The sequence below is a fragment of the Pezoporus flaviventris genome, unplaced genomic scaffold (genome assembly GCF_033815535.1).
Source record: "Pezoporus flaviventris isolate CSIRO_AGI_PZ_B2104156 unplaced genomic scaffold, CSIRO_AGI_Pfla_v1 ptg000096l, whole genome shotgun sequence".
NCBI classification, from domain to species: Eukaryota; Metazoa; Chordata; class Aves; order Psittaciformes; family Psittacidae; genus Pezoporus; species Pezoporus flaviventris.
The window spans coordinates 4,568,979-4,588,774 of record NW_026892644.1 but is presented as its reverse complement, the minus strand read 5'-3'; the positions used below and the strand labels follow the sequence as shown (position 1 = coordinate 4,588,774).

General features: G+C 40.6%; 1 protein-coding gene across 1 annotated transcript in view; it reads left to right on the top strand.

Annotated features, from left to right (window-relative positions):
• The first annotated feature begins 1,557 nt into the window (after positions 1-1,557).
• The window catches only part of SLC17A8 (solute carrier family 17 member 8), a 28,236-nt gene continuing 9,997 nt past the window's right edge, over positions 1,558-19,796 (top strand). Inside the window, exons 1-5 of the mRNA XM_061476357.1 lie at positions 1,558-1,752; positions 8,971-9,223; positions 11,748-11,866; positions 16,636-16,750; positions 17,221-17,308. Coding sequence (XP_061332341.1) covers positions 1,610-1,752; positions 8,971-9,223; positions 11,748-11,866; positions 16,636-16,750; positions 17,221-17,308 — 718 coding nt within the window. The 5' untranslated portion in view covers positions 1,558-1,609. The remainder of the gene's footprint in view (positions 1,753-8,970; positions 9,224-11,747; positions 11,867-16,635; positions 16,751-17,220; positions 17,309-19,796) is intronic.

Below are 19,796 nucleotides of genomic sequence, written 5' to 3'. Positions count from 1 at the left end.
TTCCAACCCTAACCATTCTATGATTCTACACATCCCTGAAAACATTTACACTTCTGATGTCTGGCAATTAGCCTACTGAGGTTCATTTTCTGTGTGCCCTCTGAAAATGGGAAAGCCTGTTTCAATGCATGTGATTGTGCTGGACCTGTGCTCCTTTCCACAGAGGTGCCCTTGCTGCACTGGCTGTCAGCAAGCCCCAGTGGGCCAGCGGTCCGGAGTGAGAAACTGGGAGGAATTGCCTCCTCTTGCTCAGCTGTGGAGATGGCCAGATTCAAGCCTGAGCCATGTGAGGAGGAGGTGCAGCTGCTCCCAGGGCAGTGAGATACACTACAGGGAGGGTTTACCTGGCAGTCCTTGAGTTAGCAGTGAGAGTAGCTGCTGCTCAACCGAACTGGGTGGAACTACACCCAGAGAAGCCCTGCTACAGGCATACAGGTAGGTAGTGCTGGGAGCTGGCTGGCCCCACGGTCCCAGCTGCACTTATTGCTTGCTATGGGAGAACTCCCTGCTAGGGCAAACAGTGCTCTACAGAGCCTGAATTATTCAAAGGGAAGAAAGAAACTGTAACCAGTTCTGCAACAAAAGAGACTCCAGCGAAGCAACACTCCCTCAGTTCCCAAGTTCCTCTCCTCTAGTTTCCACTCCTCTCCTCCTCTCTGCCTCATTACATACTTTCTGCCATGCCGGGAAAAGTGTGCTGTGTTCATGAAGTCACAAAGAATCACAATCACAGAGTCATTAGGACTGGAAGGGACCTTTGGAGATCATCTAGTCCATCTCCCATCAAGTCACATTGGGTTGGACCAGCTCACCTCTTTCAGCCACTTTGTGTTGTACAAATGCAACACAATTTATAGCTGGTCTTGAATTGCTTATTCAAACAGCATTTCAGCAGTGCACCTCTGCGTCTGCCTGCCCAAGGGCCCGGGAACATCAATAATAAATTACTGGGCTGGGGAAGGTGTCTCTGGGTTTAAACTAGCAGGTGCATTGGGCAGGGGAGCTCAGCTGGGCAGGGGGTACATAGTGAATGGGAACCAGCTTGCAGAGTTCCCTCCCTGCAGAAAGGACTTGTAAATGTTTAATAAACTTCTCGCCTGTGACATAGATGTGGTCTTATTAATGAACTGGAGTGGCTCGAGGACAGGTATTGTGTCTGTTACTATAGCACCACTTTGCACAGGATCTCGGCTTGAAAGAGGCAGGGGAGGGAGGGAGGAAGACACTGAGGATGAGCCCCAGCGAGCCAGCTTGAGGCTCCCCCGTGAAGCAGGCAGCTGTGTCCTGCGCAGGGACACCAGCCTTTGGCAGCACCTCCAGCTCCTGCTTCCGAACACACTGCCTCAGACAGGTACGTGACCCTGCACAGATGCAGGCAGAGCTGCTGCAACTGCGATGCTGAGTCCCTGAGTGCTTCTGAGGGGGTTTGCTCCAGAGCTCTCTCTTCTCAGCCGGCTTCTGGCTTTGGAGGGAAGATCTGGTTTGATTTTTCTTATTTATTTTTCTTCTGTGCTCCTTACTTGAGCAATTGGTTGTTACTGCAGAGGTCACCGAGGGGACCAGCGGAGGCTCCCAAGTCTGGCATCGGGAAATATGACTGCAGAAGTGAATGCTTGTTAGCATAAGGGATTTACTGAAGAAGAAAGACAAAATGCCTTTCAAAGGATTTGTTTCGCTGAAGGAAAGATTTCTTAACCCAGGAAAAGAAGAGGTGAAGAACACCATTAGTGACTCGCTGGGGAATCTGAGAAGGTAAAAATCCAACAGGAAATTCCCAGACAGGTCCATTAGTTCAACTTATTAAAGAGAAATAGTATAAATAAATGTAGTATAAGTAAAGTATAGAAAAATGTGTAAACATAAAACAGAATCTAGACTTGCGAAATTAATACTGAAGTTCAGATAGTGAGAGACACCTCTTTGCAAGACAGAAGATATAAAAGGAGCCTTGTTGCAAGCTCACAAGTCACAACAGCATGTGACTACAGATGATAGAATATTTATATTAAACAAAAAAGGTGAAAATAAATTATAAAATAATGTTCTGATATTAGAAAGAGCATGAAAATGTGTTTTAATAAAAAACTTTTAAATAATTAAATGTGAATAATTCTGTGATTTAACTTGCATAAGGAAAACTGATGATTTAATGGGAATTAACCCTCCCAAATGATGCCACTTAATGCTCTTAAATTAAGACTTAATGTTCTTAAATTGCAGGGGTTTTTTGTTTGTTTTTTTTTTTTTAAATCATGCTCTGAATCAGTAAGAGAATATGTGTTAAGTAGAGATGGGCGCGTGTGTGTCCGCTGGGACTAGCAAATCAGAAAGAGACAAAGGAGAAGCAGGTGTTTGCTGACAAAAACAGCAAAAAGAGTAAAGATTTTTGTCTTAAGCTGACAGTTTATGAAAGAACAAAGGGAAAGATACTTATTTTTTGATAAGTGAAAATACAATGTAACAAATGATGAGTTTCATAAAGGGAAAGAGATTTCTCATTTAAATGAGACTATCATATTAGGAATGGTCACTGACAACGTTTATGTGTGTAATCAATAGATGAGAGAAGAGAGTTCAATGTCATTTCTTGCATGCTTAATGTTAAGTGTTTTAAATGTCTGTATGGATCATGCCAACATTTTATCTGAATGCAATTTTAGTGACTGAATTTATTTGCTTTCATATCCACTTCTTCACCTTTTTTTTGGGAATGCTATTTTGAGTCAAGATGCAGTGCTCATCACATATAAACATGCCTTTGATCACAAGAAAATGTATGAAAATGTACATGTATATGAAAGAAAACAATCACGTACACCTTCAAAGAAGTTACTAACATGCACTGATACATTGCCAGTTACACTATTTCTATACCATGTGAAGAGAGTATCTGTGTTCCAGAGTTTCAACTTAACTTTTCTTCATTTATAGTGTTACAGAGGAGGTCTGACATTTTGCTCCTGTTTTACTTTTATGACACTCTATAGTAATTCTAGGGATTCCATTTTTCTTTTAAAACATCAGGTTAAGTCATTTATTCAATCACAAGTTATTTTTGTGTGCGCTCTGCTGTCTGTGACCCGATACACGTAGGGTTTGTGTTTAGTGGCTATGTGATGTGTCACTGCACTGGGGTTGCTATGTGGAAATGGTATGCAAATTTCAAATTATCCAGATTACTCTCCTCTTGTAGGTATGTATCAAGGATGTCATGCTGGTTCCTACACGGCCCCATGGTATTGGCATCCAGCTTCAGCAACATTGCTATTGAATCAAACAAAACATAATCTCAGTCATCGTACAAGAAAGTTTGCTGGACTTCATTATTTTCTGTTTTAAATATATGTAACCAGCACCTTTCTTAGATGTAGTGGTGGGTGGAGGAAATAATCCTAACAATAAGGGTTTTTTTTACTATGTCTGCAATCAGACCTGAGTAAAAACTGCTGCAAGTTGAGCAGTCTCTTTGGAAATATGAAGTCATATTTAAAGGATTCTGTAAGGAATGAAACATGCATGTCTTTGACTTGAACTTCATTCTGTATAGTTTACCATACAAGCAGGAGCATACACTTCTATTTTTACATGATGGTGTGTATGTGTATTCCCAGCTGCAACCTTGACTTTGCTCTTCATCCACTTCAGTTGGCTTTAATATGGTGTAAATAGGCAAAGAATTTAGTTTCCCTGCTAGTATTTGATAGGTGATTAGTTACATTAATGCACATCCCTGATTTGGTCTCCAAGTGTGATTCTACTGACTGCCGTTTGTTGATGTAGGATCAAAACTAGCAAAGTGGGTAGAAAAATCCGTCTTAGCTTCGGTAAATATGATGAATCTATGCTTTCCTACCACATTTCCTCTGTTGCAAACAACAGAGCATATCCAGATGCCAGTGCCTGGCAAGACCACCTACCAGGTAGTGGGTGCTCCATAGGGATTGTCCAGAAACAAGTTCAAGTGCTAAAGAACAAACAGCATGAAGCAATTTACTGACTCCTTGCAGGTGTGTAGTAACCTCATATTATTTTGTGGGTGCTGCAAAACAAGCATCTGCACACAGGACGTTACTTTAGGCCAGCTAGATCCTGGAAGGGAGGCAAGGGGACCTGAAATGGAGCATAGGAGGTTCCATGTGAACATCAGGAAAAATTTCTTTACTGTGAGAGTGACAGAACACTGGAATGGGTTGCCCAGGGGGGTTGTGGAGTCTCCTACATTGGAGATACTCAAGGCCTGCCTGGACAAGTTCCTGTGTGATGTACTCTAGGTTACCCTGCTCTTGCAGGAAGGTTGGACTAGATGATCTTTTGAAGTCCCTTCCAACCCTTAGGATTCTGTGATTCTGTGATTCTGTGAAGTGCAGAGACCTGAGAGGTCCTTATATGACACTGTTGCTAGTGGTTTCCTTTGTGAGATCTCAGACAATGTTTTAGATGTTTCATATAAAATATTTTTTTAATGCAAAATTGGGTTTGTTCTTGGTTATTTCCATACATTGGGGTAGCAGAAACCCCATGAATTTTAGAGGATTCAAGGCTTGGGTGAATGTGTATCAGAGCTGAGTCTCCTCAAGCCTCAAGTTTCCCAGAACAGAAAGCTTTTTTCCTACAGAGCTTTGTGGCTGGCACGGACACTTTGGGCCTTCTGTGAACTCAGTGTTCTCAAAGTAAAATTTATGAACCAAAGGAAAATCACAGGCTGTGCCTACTCTGAGGATTTCAGGAGTCTTGGACCAGCTAACAGCAGCTGTGGGCTTACAGATAAAATGGGAAGTGACCAAGCAGGTTTACAACTCAGTAATGTCACTGTTAATGTGGAAAATCATGTGGGCCACATCACTGCTGTATGTATCCTGGGCCCTTGTTTTGGAAACGGCTCCTTTGCTTGAGCTGGGTCACAGAATTAGTGCTCTCAAACTTAATCTTTGCAGGGCAGACGCTTCAGCACTGTGAACACAATGTGGGCTGCCCAGACTCAGTTATTCTGGGAGTCGTTCTAGGCCCCTTGTACAATGGTGTTAGTGCAAGGGCACAATAAACTTATGTAGCATCGCACTGCAGCACCCAAGGTGCATCCCTCCAGAGCATTGAAGCTGTGCTGGGGAGAACCTGCAAGGCTGCCCTACAGCCTGGGAGTGCAGCACCTGTGAGAAGCAGATCCGTGGTGCATACGTTTAAGACATGCCTCTAGTTTCAGGCAAATACCGTGCAGAAGCCATCCAGAGAGCTCCATGCACTAACTTGAAAGGGTTCTCCTGTCTGCACTGTGGTTTTGTACCAATATATCCATTGCAGGATTTGGTATGGCAAATTATCACCTGGGCAGATGCCTAGGGAGTAAATGAGACCTCAGAAGATTCTATCTGCTTTTGGATAAATGATATTTTTTGATAGTCGGTGTGTAGGTTTCTGAAGTTATGCCAAGAACGTCAGTAATTATTGCATGTGATGACTGATGTTGGGTTTATGCGTGTGTGAGGTTTGAACATTTTAAACAATTGTGTTGCAGCTGCCTGTGAAAGACAGTGCTATCTGGTAAAAGTCATTCTACAATGTGTTCTAACACATGGCAAGTGTTAACATTTGCCTGTTACTGTAGAATCTATGTGGTTTTAATCAAATAAAATTAAATGGTATGATTCTAGTCCACCTACCTTATAATTTCAAGAAATAGTTTAATTCCAATGCTAAAATCCCATAAATACAGGTTACTGAATGTGTATGTGTTCTAGGAATTTTATTTATCACTGATGGGGATTTTTGAAATGTTTTTCATTCTTCCAAAATTCTGTATAAACCAGAGTAGTCACTCAATACAGAAATTTTGCATACAGTTATTATGACGTGGGCACAGAACATGTCTTCAAACAGCTTAGCTCTTCTTACTTGCCAAGTGTCCCATGTTTGCTGAGAAAAAGAATAAGGGTGATGTAAGGACTGAACATTTCTTGTAAAGCAAAACGCTCTCCTGCATCAGTCAGATAATTAGAGGAGAGCACTGGCTCTGAAGCAGTTTTCTTCTAAATTGTTGGTGTATAACAAGTGAAAATATTCAGTAGCACTACCAAAATATATGGATCAATTGGAAGGCACATTTCTCATATTTTCAGAGTTGTCATATATTCCTTATATACAAAATAAAGCCAAAATCCAGGTCAAACACTGGCTCTGTGAATGTCTGCACTGCTAATGCTTCATCACAGCTCCAATTTTTGGACTGTTAATAAACAAAACACTTCTCTTCAAGACAAATCCACTATAGAGGGGTTTCCATCAATCTTTGGGGTATGAAATGTCCTGTGTGGAATGAAATGTCCTGTGTGGATTTGCAGTCACAGATCAGTCATTAACTTGAAGAAGCTGCCCAGAATAATACACTAATTAACACCTAACGTCTCTGCTATGAATAGAAAGCCTGGTAAAGGTATAAAAAATTGAGGAATTGTGCTTTCATTTCATTCATTCAATATCTTTGGTTATCTTCAAGGAAGACAATACAATTACTTCTTTTGTTTTTTTTTTAATAACTTTTTTGAGATTACAATAGTTCTTCAAACTTAAACTCTTAAAATTTAGTTCTTAAAATTATCTTAAAATAATTATTCAATTGTCTTCTCACTTCCTGAGGTCTTTGTTTTTGATATTTTACCCAGGTTCCACCTATCTACACTAGCACAAGGAGCATGGAATATATTGTGTCTTCTTTTTAAAGTCTGCATTACTCTCTGTACTCTCATTTCACTAACAAATGCTGTTTCCCTGCCAGTGAATCATAAGATCTCAATCACCTTCAATAACACCACAGTAATATCACATTTCCCGTGTTACCTTGCTTTAATACAAAGTCTTCCCTCCAGCCTGACGAGGAGCTAATGATCCAAGTTTGCAATTAGCACTGCTTTGAGCAAGGAATCAAATCAAATAATACTGGGAGTTCCTTTTTTGATCCAAACCACTCTGATTTTAGTGTTTCTTGGACATTTGAGCTGATGGACTGTAACATACTTTCATTCTTTTTGCTAAGACTAAAGCTAAAGTAGTGGGTTTATGATTTTATGTAAAAAAGAATAATAGAGTAAATGATGCACCAGTTATACTGTAGCTCTAAAATGTAGAAATGCTGAGATTTTTAAGTGAAACTTCATATTGGATAGATATATTTAAATCCATATGAAGCACCCAGGACTCCATACTTACCACCTATATTTGCAAACCCTTTAGTATAGAGTACTATCTGTGAGATTATTACATTATTTACATTAGACTTACTGCAAGAGGACAAAGTTGTGATTAAACCAACACTGTTCTCCCAAAAGACCCGACCAGCTACTATGTACATCAGTGAAGGGTAACCCATCCATTTGTCCTCTGTCGACATTTTTTATAGATGATCTGTATATAGAAAACCAAAGTGCATCAGACTTCATATACACCCAGCCAGATGTGTGAAAGAAAGCAGTGAGTTATTCCTTATCAGGAAAGAGTGAATGAAATCATTTCATCATCTCATATGGCAAGTTGGGCTTCCTTTAGATTAAGTAACTGTTCATATTTTCACAGTACTGAGAATAGCTCCATGGCAGACACAAAAAGAGCTAGATCCTGAGTTTAATGTTTCAGCGCAATGACAAAACTGAAAGGCATTGTAATGTAGCCACTGCTTTAAGCCTCCTTTAGTAAACACTTAAGCTTGTGGGTAGTGGTCAATGGATTCACAGCTAACTATGCGCGTAAGTGTTTCTGCATCTCAGAAAACCCAATTCAAACAAATGCATGGGAAGCTAATGTTAGGAAAGGGTGTACTTAGCTTTAGTCCAGGGGTGCTTGTTCTGTTCTTTTACCACAACTTTTCTACCAGAGACATTTCCTGTTCCAGCAGCATGGGGTGTTACAGTCCCAGTCAGACTGAGAGACCAAATCAATTTTTAATGGCACTAATAATGGTAAACTTCCAGATTACATGGAAGTTCCATTTTCTTCAATATCTCTCAGCTGAGGTGCTTGTATGAAAAGGGAAAGGCTGGATGCATAAAACTGGAGAATACTCCCATATTAGTGCGTAGCTGGTGAACAACCTCTCACAGGCTGAAATAGCTGGGTACCATCTGCTGCTATCTCAAGTAAATGGGAGAGCCTGCATCCCTGGCATCTTCTGTCCCAGTTCCTCCCGAGTGCTCTGCAGTTGCCACATCAAAGGTAAAGCCCTTTCAGTCTCCACTGCTGAGGAGTTGTGAATCAGCAGAAAGTCACCGTCTTCCTTCACATCTCATTTAATATTAGATATTTTACACAAAGTATGTTCAACAACAGGTGTTGCAGGGCTTCACTTTGCAATGACGTAAGTCCTTGTGGTGAGAAGAAGTTTCAGAAAAGAGGGGACATGTGGCTTCAAATCCCTTCAGGCAGAGAAAGTCTGGGCTTGGCTCTTCAACATCTTAAATAGGGGCTCTAATGCCAGAGCTTTTTCGCCTCTTCAGTATAGTCCTAATTTTTGCCTCACAGGTGATAACAAATTTACAGGGATTTTGGGGCTGAACAAACCCATGCTTTTGTTGTATTTGCCCTTTTCTTTAAACCTACTGCCTGCTCTGCTTAGTGGATCTAATTAGAAATTATGATTAACTTCTTCATATGCATATTTTCCTAACAACCAGCAGAATTCACCACAACTGAACTCAGCTCAGCTCTTACAGTTATGCTTGTGAATAACCTGTGGACATTTTGCAGCCAGCTGTCCTGCTGGATGTCTCAGATTCACAAACTTCAGAGGTCATTCATGAAAACAGTGCAGTCTATGCTCACCTTTCAAAGCCTGCCCAGCATTCACCCGCCATACCACCAAGAGACAAATGGCTTGCAAGGTGGTGATTTGGCAGTTGACTGGAGCCTGTAACTGCCCAGAGCTATTTTAGCAAGTTTCACTGGGACAAAAAGGTATTTTTATTTTCTCTCTTTTCATCCATTTAGAAAAATCGATGGCACCAATGCAGGGGAGGATCACATCGAGCTGACGGAAGAGGGACAACCTGTGCAGGCAAGAACCCACAAGCCAGCACTGTGCAACTGCTACTGCTGCGGGCTGCCCAAGCGCTACATCATCGCCATAATGAGTGGTTTGGGCTTTTGCATCTCCTTCGGAATTAGGTGCAACCTGGGTGTTGCCATTGTGGAAATGGTGAACAATAACACTGTTTATATTAATGGAAAACAGGAGCTGCAGGTGAGAAAACATCTTCCTTTCACTGTTCTGAGCTGACCCCATTGCAAAATCATTGAAGTGCCACATATCCAAGGACTATGTATGCATAGATCAAAAACTGAGGGGTGGAAACACATGTGTCTCAACTAACATAGATGTGTAGGTGCTATTTAGGTGTTAAAGTCACATTACAAATACGTAAGATGTGAGAATTTGCAATGTCATAGAGGATGTAAGCAGCAGAAATGAGAACTGAATTGGCTTGCATGTCTATCAGGCCCCTGATCTTTCAGTTGTAGACAGATTTTGCTGTAGTGGCAGAAGCATTTACTATGTACTATCTCTCAGGGAAGCATGGTCTGGTGCTGCCTCAGAAGGAATTTTTAATTGCTGAAGGTAGTGTTGCACTCTATTCAGATCAGTGGATAACTTTTCAAGACCTTAAGGAAGTCACTGGCAATAAGGCAACAAGATTTTACAGGTTACTGACAATGCGGACTGCTGTCTAGAGATATTCATAGCTAGGTGCCAAGCTGTTTTCACATTTGTAGTAGATGGCATGTGGCTCACAGCAGATGCTTACAAACCTTTAATATTGCATCCAAGGAACTGCGGCTTCAGTGGATACCTTATTTTCTCCAGTCCTGCCTTGCTATATGGCTGTGATATGACGAGTCCCTAAATTTGTTCAGCCTTGAGAAAAGAAAGCTCAGGAGAGACTTTATCACCATGTTTCAGTATTTAAAGGGTGGCTACAAAGAAGGTGGAAACTCCCTTTTTACAAGGAGTCACACTGAAAAGATGATGGGCAATGGGCACATTACATACTCCAGGGAGATTTCAATTGAACATGAGGAAAAATTTTCACAATGAGAACAATCAACCAGTGGAATAATCTCCCCAGGGGACTGGTGGATTTCCCAACACTGAGCACTTTGAAGATTTGGCTGGATAGGGTGTTGGGTCATCTTGTCTAGACCGTGCTTCTGCCAAGAAAGTTTGGACCGGATGGCTTTTTAGGTCCTTTCCATCTTGGAATTCAGTGATTCTAGTTCTTCCTCACCTGCTATCTCCTCTGATCAGCTCCTGCTGCTTAGACTTGCTGCTGATTTGTATTTATTCAGCCTAATTCCTGCTCCCTGTGGTCCTGCTGAGAATTCCTGGTTCCATACTTCATGCTGGAGAAAGGATGTGCCTACATAGCCTGGGAATCTCAGAAGAGATAGTTTGAGGAAATTCAGAAAAAACTCCTCTCACAAATCTTAGGTTATTCTGTTTGGGAATAAGCACCTGCTGACACAGGAACTTTTCCTATGTCTCATAGTGTTTCTGCCCTCATAAATAACACCACCTAGAAACTAAGCTGGAAATCACTGGTAGAAAATAAGGTATTTAAAGCAGAAATGTAACACAGCACAGGAAAGTGGGTCTCCTGTCAGGATGCATATTGATGTGGAAGGAAATCCTTTAGACCTCTGCAAACGTGTCTGGTTAATTAATGCTATCATTCTCCCTGCAGGTCAAATGATGAGCTGGTTTTTAGTTTGTTTGTTTGGGAAAAAATAAAGCAACCTACTTGGGAAAACCGGTTCTTTGTTTTACACACAGAAAGTAATACAGAAAAAAAAGAGACGTTAAGGCTTATCACTTTAGTCTTCATTTTTCCGTAGTGTCTTAGTGACAGTTTTAATTCAGAATCTAAAAGATGTAGGTGCTGCTTTTTCACATGATGCTTAGCCACCTTTCTCTGCCATGTGATTAGCATAAAAATGATTGTGAAGCAAGACATCGTGGCTTCTCTTTGCTTCCAAACTGTTCTTCTGAACTGAGGGTTCAAGGAGAAAAAGTTGACACTGACCTTACATTAGTGTGATTATACAAAGCCAGGCCCTGTCTGGCATCCCAGAATGGAGGGCAGGAGGGCCACCTTGGCACCACTTTTAAGAAATGATAAACTAGCCAACTAGCTCCTGTTACCTAGTTCTATTTCCAGATTGCCTTGTTTTCAGGTATTACCCACCCCAAACACAAGCAGCACTTTTCTGCTTCCTGCCACTTAGTGCAGATGGTGGATGGTCAGAGCTTGCCCGTGACAAGGAGAGCCATGGATAAGCCTGATCAGGAAGCTGATCAATGCAGAAGACCTAAGCAAGCTTTATAATCCTGGGGAAATGTATATGTCCATTGAAATGCATCAGATCTTTGTTTTAACACTGAGCAGGCTTGAAACCCAGGGGTTTAGGATTAAGCAGTCCAGGGGGAAGCAGTGACAACTGGCAAAGATGAAGGTCCATCCTTCTGGATGAAACCTTTCCCTTTCTTATATACCTGACTGAAAGCTAAGAGCAAAAGGAGCAATCTCACAAAGGAATCTCACATCCTTTTTCCTTAACTAGTAGATTTCAAGCTCAGCAACACCAAACAGGCAGCATAAAGAGGCGGCCTTGATTTGGAGGATGGGGTGATTTGTGTGTGAATTCACATCAGTGGTTATCTTACAAGGTGTATGCTTCGTCTTACAGCATCTTGTTTGTTTCCTTTACAGAAAGCCCAATTCAATTGGGATCCAGAGACTGTGGGACTCATTCATGGCTCTTTTTTCTGGGGTTACATTGTGACACAAATTCCAGGAGGGTTTATCTCAAACAAATTGGCTGCTAACCGGTAAGAAAGCCATAATTAAAAGAATTAAGATTTACAGCCTGATGGCTGTTTTACACTGCTTAAATGATGATTACCAAAATAGTGAATTAATGTGTTTCAGGAATACACATCTGAAAGTGAGTGTTAAGTATTTATGTCTACAACCAAAAATGGGAGTAGATTTCTATTATGAGTCTATTGCTGATTCTCCCAATTTAGCTTATTCATCTCAATTATTTATACATTTCTTCTCTAAGCAATACCGCTTTCTGAAGAGTGCTGGGAAAATCACACCTAATGCCTCAGTCAATGATTGTAGCATCTGTCTTTCAGAAGTTACCTTAGTGCTTTTTAGCTCAACATAGAAGAATTTTCCAACAAAATTTGACCTTTCTCCTTGAAAATCTCCTAAGGGTGGGCATGTAGGAGTTATAGAACTATTTATGGTCTGAAGACAGAAATCCATTCTCATGCACATAGAAGTTCTTGCCATGGCTGGATACAGTTTGTTTTGGAGCATGATCACAAGAGGGAGGGAGATTGCCTGAAGACAGCTGTTTGTTAATGAGCTCATGGGATGTGCATGTTAAGGGCATTTGGGATCTTCAGATAAAAAGGTTGTTGGTACTCATTTCATTCTCTGCAAACAAGACATGACTTACGTACAAACACTTTCAGAATTGGAAAAGGTCTTTAAGACAAGTTATATATTGTTTTGCCCTAAATAAAAATGCTTTAGTGTCTTCATTCTCCAAAGATCTATAGGAGTTGCAAGACTGTCTGGACATTCTTTGTACCCATATGCCCTTATAAAAAATACTTCAGGACAGAAACATCTCATAGAATTGCCAAGAAGTTCATGCCCAACTCCCCTCTGTCTGTAACCAAAAGTTACTCAGAGCTCAGTCTGCACTGCTTCTTCAACACTACTGGCATCCTCAATTATTCATTCCTCTACCACACAAAAATGCCTAAGCAGAGTGTTTTTCCATCTGCCGAATAAGCCAAACAAATGAGCAAAGCTTAATAATTTCCTCAGCCTTCCTAGTCTTGCCACCAGCTTTTGCAGCAGAAAGGCCCCTAAACACGGATGTACATACTGTTGGCTAAATAATTCAGTATATTATTAGTTCGGCTTTTGATTCCTTGCTTTTCTTGCAAACAGTAAAATCAATCATGTTTACATTGTAAATCAGTGTATTCTGTCAGTGAACTAATTCCTTAAGTACATGTTGAGTTTCAGACTCAATCTAATGCTGTACTACAAAATCACATAATGGATTTTACTATCATAACTGGGTTTAGGAGTAGAATTATCTGAGGAACAATAATAACCCAAAAGCTGAGCTCAAAGAATATTTCTGTTTGCAGTAATAGGATTCCCATGTTTGGCTAGCTCTGTGGTTTTCCTTCATTCCTTGTTTACCCAACCGATTTCAGCTTGGGTAGATCCACCAGGGCTATGAGTTTCTGTTTCAGAGGGGTTACTTGCTGCCAAGACACAGGACAGGAGAACAGAAGACATGGGGCCAGTCTGTGAACCTACCAGCCCTAGAAGGACAAATGTTTTTTTTGTCCCATTTGCACTCTGAAAATATTGAGTGCTATATGGTTCTGCACCAAAACCATCTAACACCACGTAATATTCTTTGTATGCTCATCTAAATTTCTGTAGGTCTGCATTCCACCAAAAGAAGTTGATGAACCATTAAGTGACTTTTATCACTTTAACTTGCTGCTTACCTTCAAACATGCAGCTAAATGTAATTTCATTACTGTTTGGTGGTGACAAAGACACATGAAATATAAAACATGTCCTGATAATAGTTTTTAGTAATAGCACCCTGCTGGGCAGAGGATTCCATTGCTGAAGAAGGCTGTTTTGATCCCAAAGTGGCAGTTGGCCAGAGATCACAGTTGTGAGAAAAATACACAAATGAATTGAAAAGAGCTGGGATATTTTTAGTCATGATGGGGACCAAATTCTTTGGGATAAATGGTAGTGAACTGCTGGAAAGATGCTGCCTCTTTGTGGAAACATTATTCAATCTTTTTAATAATAGCAGAAGGGTGACTGATTCTAACTCAGTATAAATGATGCATTTACAACGTAGGTATATTAAAAGTTGGCACTAAATGAAGTAGCAGAGATTGGAAACAGTCTTCAGAGCTAGCTGTTTGGGTAACTAAACACATTCTTTTTCTTATGGCTTATTTTTTCATGTGTTCATTAATTTACATAATTTCCTGCAGTTCCCTGAGACTGTCAATAGCCTTACAATAACAGACCTGATATTTCTATTGGCAAGGAAGCAAGGTGCAAAATTCTTTTCTTCACTGATCATAATAGAGAGCTAAGGAATACATAATTCTCAGTGAAATGCTTACTTGGCTTTGAAAGCAGTCTCCTAAATGTCAAGATATCACCATAGGCTTTTTATTCTTGCTCAAATTTTCAGACTGCTTTCTGTATAAATCCGTTCCTTTGTCACTTCTCTCCACCAGTCTACTCAGCCTCTGCTTTTGTGTTCATTTGTTGATTGCTTTCTTGTCATTCAGATTATGACTGTTGCTTTTGTCAATAGCTGTAGCAAATTTAGATAAAACAGTGTTGATCTTCAACTGGAGATTCTTCATGTTATAATACTACCATTTAATCCTACCGTAAATAATAAACCAGATTAAAAAAAATGATGTATATTTCCTGTGAATAAGTTTTCAAAAAGAGGCTGAAAAGTAAAGAATTGAAATACTTATTAAAAAAAATGGAAAAAGAAGGAAAAAAATGGCAACAAAAAATTTTAAAAGTTTACCAATATTTTGAAGTGGAGCATGATAAACAGCTATGCATAGTAAGATCTGTGTATGTCTTTGGCAGAAAAATCAAAAGGAAAAGTGCTACTGTTGTCTAGATCATATGATTTCTGATCAAGTATTTGTCTAATACTAGTCATGTATCAGGATGAAGCTTAACGTGTCTTTCTGAAATGCCACAGACATAACACGACAATTCAAAGCTTGTTAAACATCACTGAATTTGGGTAGTTTGGAAAAGAAACATGAATTATGGCCCACAAAGAGCAGCATGCCGCTAGCTAAGGTCTGTGTAGCCAGGAGTTGAGGGCCATGAAAAAAAGAGGCTGCTTTATTCTCAGAGTGTCACCTTGAATCTTAGAGCAAGACAGGGCAGCTTTGGGCTGACCTCCCACATCCCAAGCGCTGTGGTCCCCAGGGCCACCAACAGCTGAAACTTTCTATATAAAGAGCGAAAGATCTCTCACATAAAGGCAGTCCACAGGGAGCCAGAAACGGCTGCTTTGAATTGCGGACAACACAAAGAAGACAGTAAACTACTGAGGATTAATAGTAATCCATTCAATTTAAATGGTGCTTGGCAGTTGTGGAGAACTCCTACTGCTAGTTCTGATATTTTTCAGTGCTGTTACAGGTTCTTAGGGGGGATCCTCATGTATATCAGTTTCCACAGATGTTGGAGTAATGAACTTTTGATATTCAGAGAGTGCATGACACAGCTCTTGAACCCCATTTGTTCAACAGAACAAAAACCTGAGACTTCAGTCAGCCAGATGTGAAGATGTATGAAATCTAATCAATCAAGCACAGCTCATTCCTACTAATGGTAGCAATTTCAATGATTGTTCCAGCTGGTTGTTCCTAGTCTCTTTCTTGGTTTCTAGCAGTGTTTTTCATGGTGCAGATGCCTCAGTTTTCAAATGAGGTCCTAGATGTCCTTTTACAAGCTAGGTACACAGGGATGCCTTTCACTTGCACTGAAGCCTCAGTGCCTGGCAAACCTGCAGCCCTTGTCATACTGAAATGACTGTCCTTTAGCCCAGCTGTTTTTCATGTCTAGTGCCACCGTTGTTTATTATTGACGCAGGGTGATAAATGTGCACCACTCTTTACTTACGTTTCGTAAGAAATCCTATATCCATGCTGGGAAAAGCTCCCCACAGACTTCAGTGAGTGAGGCAGACACAGCTTTAAGTGCTATCCCAGGGCCTCTGAATGGTTTGGGATTTCAGGGGTGCTGCTTGGATCCATTACCACTATACAGGTTTCTGCTGACTGCTTCTCTAACGGGTGCTAACATCTGGGAGGCTACAACTGATTTCCCAAGGGCACTGGGCTCCAAGTGCATTTAGAGCCTTGAATGGCTTGTGCTTAGCTGCAGCAAGTACCCTTGCCAAGCAGGGTAATAAAATGTTTATATGATGTTTTTCACTGTATTGCAGAAATACCCCTTCTATGTTATAGTCACAAAGGGCACTTGTAGCTGTTATTTAGAAGAGTGATGTTGGAAAGTACTTGATCTTCACCAGCCCTATTATACATTCTAGCAGCAGCAAATGGAGCTAGCCCACACACTCCCATGTTCAGAGAGGCACTGAAACTGGACCTTGCCTGGTTTAAACCTTATTTATATAACTGGATTTGAGTACTTCCCAGAATAGGAATGCTTCTCTCAGGTTAGGACTCACAAAAACCGCTCATCCTCCAGTACCGACACATGCATCTATTCTTCTGATACAAACTAAAATACAGCAGCTTTATTTCAGTATGTATTAAACTTCTGTTCCATTCAGAGAAGAAAATGTATTTATCATATGGGGATTTATCCCCTTTTTGCCAGTAAGGGGACTTCGCAAGTATTTGGTTTGATGAGATTGAAGTAGGTGAAATTGTCTTTGAGACTGTACTTGAGAACAGTGTTACTTCTGAAAAGAGGACAGTAATTACATTCCCTTTCATGTTACTTTTTTCCATAGGGTATTTGGAGCAGCTATCTTCCTAACATCTACATTGAACATGTTCATTCCTTCTGCAGCAAGAGTGCATTATGGCTGTGTGATGTTTGTAAGGATTCTGCAAGGTCTAGTGGAGGTAGGAGCAGTCATCATTTTGGTCTTTTCATACATCATATGCTTTTGGGGTTGGCTCCAAAAGTTGTAGTCTTTTGGTCAGGTTTTACTTTTTCTATGGTTTTACTTTTTCTACAATTTTACTTGTTACTCATTTTTAGATGAAAATTTTTTAATCATACTGATTTACAAATTGACTTAAAAGGAAATAAAAAGTTTAGGTTCCCACTGCTGCAGTTCAAGCTATTTTAGTTTATTTGTGCCTGCCACTGCATGGGCTAAACAGCATTTTTACCTCAGAACACATTACTGTTGAAGTGATTAGCCAAACTAGTTTGACATCTTCATATCCAAACAATAGAGCTCTTCCAGGCTTACCTAACCCTTCCTACATCATTCCATGGTGATAGACAGCCAGACAGGTTGGACAATATCAGCTTGAAGTAGAAATGCAGTGAAAGCAAATCATATGATGTGTGAAATGTCTGCCAGGGCGTCACCTACCCAGCCTGCCATGGGATGTGGAGTAAGTGGGCTCCTCCACTGGAGAGAAGCAGGTTGGCCACCACATCATTCTGTGGTAAGTTGATAGGCTCGTATGCTTTGTGTCAGTGCATGTTCTGATTAGATATGTTTTATTCATTTCATTATTTAAAAGAGAAGCGCAAAGCCTCTGCCCTTTGCTGCATTTGGCTTGTACTCTGAGGCCAGGAACCTGAGAGTCTTTTTGCTTAGTATGTCCTCATTTTGTCATTTAAATCCAATCATCAAAATGGCTCTCGTAGTAAACTAAATTGGGGGCAGAGGTGTCACATGAGAGAAATTACACTTTTTTTGTTTTTTTTTTTTTTCATTTGCTCCATCCTTAGGTATTCAATTTATTGTACATATTGAACTGGCCCTCCTAAGCAAGCACACATTATAAAAAACACCTTAAAAGGGCTTGATACTGTAGCTTGGCTGCTCAACATACTGCAGTGGAGGTGATGTAACTTCTTGCCATTAGCTGTTCTGCTTCACTCTGTTTTGAATTATGATCAGGCTTGTAATTTGCTCTTTTCTGGGTCCCTTTCCAACACTGACAGCTGGCCTTCTGGAAGATGGTTTGTGGGAAATTTCAGAAGACTCTAGGGAGAGGAACCCAATGGAAATACGGGAGAAATCCAACTCTCTCATTCCCTTTGGCACGTTTCTAGCCTCTGGCAAGAGCCTTAAAACTTTTTACGAAGCAAGGAGCAGGAAAAATACTGAGGTTTTATGCCTTGTTCCTCAAAGAAAGTACCATCTTTTTTGCTTCCAGCCACACTAATGAAAAGGAAGGGAAAAAAAAAAAAGTTTTCTACTTTTAATTCCATCCTCCAGGTAGCAGATTTTGCCACAGGTTACTCTGTAATTCCAGGGAAAAAAATGTTAATATTTCCTTACCGGCTCCAGGCTGGATTTGGGTAGGTGGCTAAATATAACCAAGGTAAGGCATAATTCAAACGTTCTCCCTCTGCTTTTTTACTCTAGAAAGTCCAGATATGCAAAGTACAGGGTAGGAATTTCAAGTTGGGAGTGAAGGGAAGGGCACTGTTCATTACTTCAGTCTGTCACTTCCCATCCTCTAAGACACTCTCATCATGGTTTACCCTTTCCTATTTGTAGCTGGGAAACTGGAACTGCAAGTGGATGTCTAATAGTGCTGAAGAAAAATCAGAAATAGCAGGACTTTGAAGAGCAGTGTGGAAAGGTGGAAGAGAAAACAATGAGAATAAATACAGGTGGTAAGGTAAAGCCAGCTGAAAGTGAATGCCTGTAGGAGAAAATATTCAATAGCAATTTAAGACACAGGAATATACATCCTGTCCTTATGAAATTAAACTAAAAGGCTAGAGAAAATAACAGCATCAAAATACAAGTGGAAGGAAAAAAAGGAGAGAAAAAAAACCCCACCAGGTTTGCATATTATGGGAATTTCATTTCTACTAGAGATGACTCCAGGATTTAGTGATTATTTAGGTGTTTCCATTTTCAGAACAGACCAAAGGAGAATCCTGTCCACCCTCCATGCTCTCTCCTTGAAATCCTAGCACCTGGTAGAGAAAGATATTTCAGCTCAGCACCCGTTTTAGTGGCTACAGATGACCAATTCTTGCACTTGAAAGGTACACAGGACCAACGGAGAAATTAGCAAATGCCATGATAACCATGTTGCTGGTTTCTCTGACTATATTCTGGCCTGGGGCTTTGCTATTGCTGTAGGAAAAAACAGTTCCACAAAGACACAAAGGAGAAGGGTCACTGTGAACCATTGCAGAGAAGTATCTGCTAATGAGTGTTGACAAATGTTCATTATTAAAGTATGTAATACTCTCCAAAACACAAGTATCTCATTTCCTAGAATAATTTAAAACAAAACTTCTCACATGTGAAACCATTGGCACCATCTCACACTGAAACCAAATATCCAGATTGCATGAATTCTCCCTAGGGTCTTCATGGAAATTCCTTTCCAAGCACTTAAGTACTCATCTCTTTCTGTAAGTCACTCAGAAACATATTTCACCAGTATTATACATTTCCCAATCAAAAACCTCTACATAGGCCACTTTTTAATCCTTTTTTCCCTTGTCAACTTTTCCCTATTTATTCCAGCTGTTCATTCCTGCAACTGATACGAACTAAACATGGTTAAGCAGACACAGGGTTGGTCTGGACACCCCGTCTGCTACCAGCGTTTGTGGGGTCATGGTGCTAGAGCCATGAGAAGAGCCTTCCAGCCTATCTGTGACCATCAGGATTTTTGGTTACCAAGGCAGCTTCTGAAACTTGGACCATTAGGTTCTCCAGAGCTCACCTCATGTGCCGCAACAGGGATAGATGGGATTCCCCACTTAATTGCATACATAGAGCTTATGCCTGCAAAGTGGTTTGCTGTCAGTCTTGGACTTTCAAACCCCATTTACCTACAGGGCACAGCCCTTCTAACTGCAAAATGAGACTGGTAATCCCACACCACTGAAGGCCGGTCCACACCACCCCAAGCAAAACTGTAGACCTTCCATCCCATTCCCCATGTTCGCAAG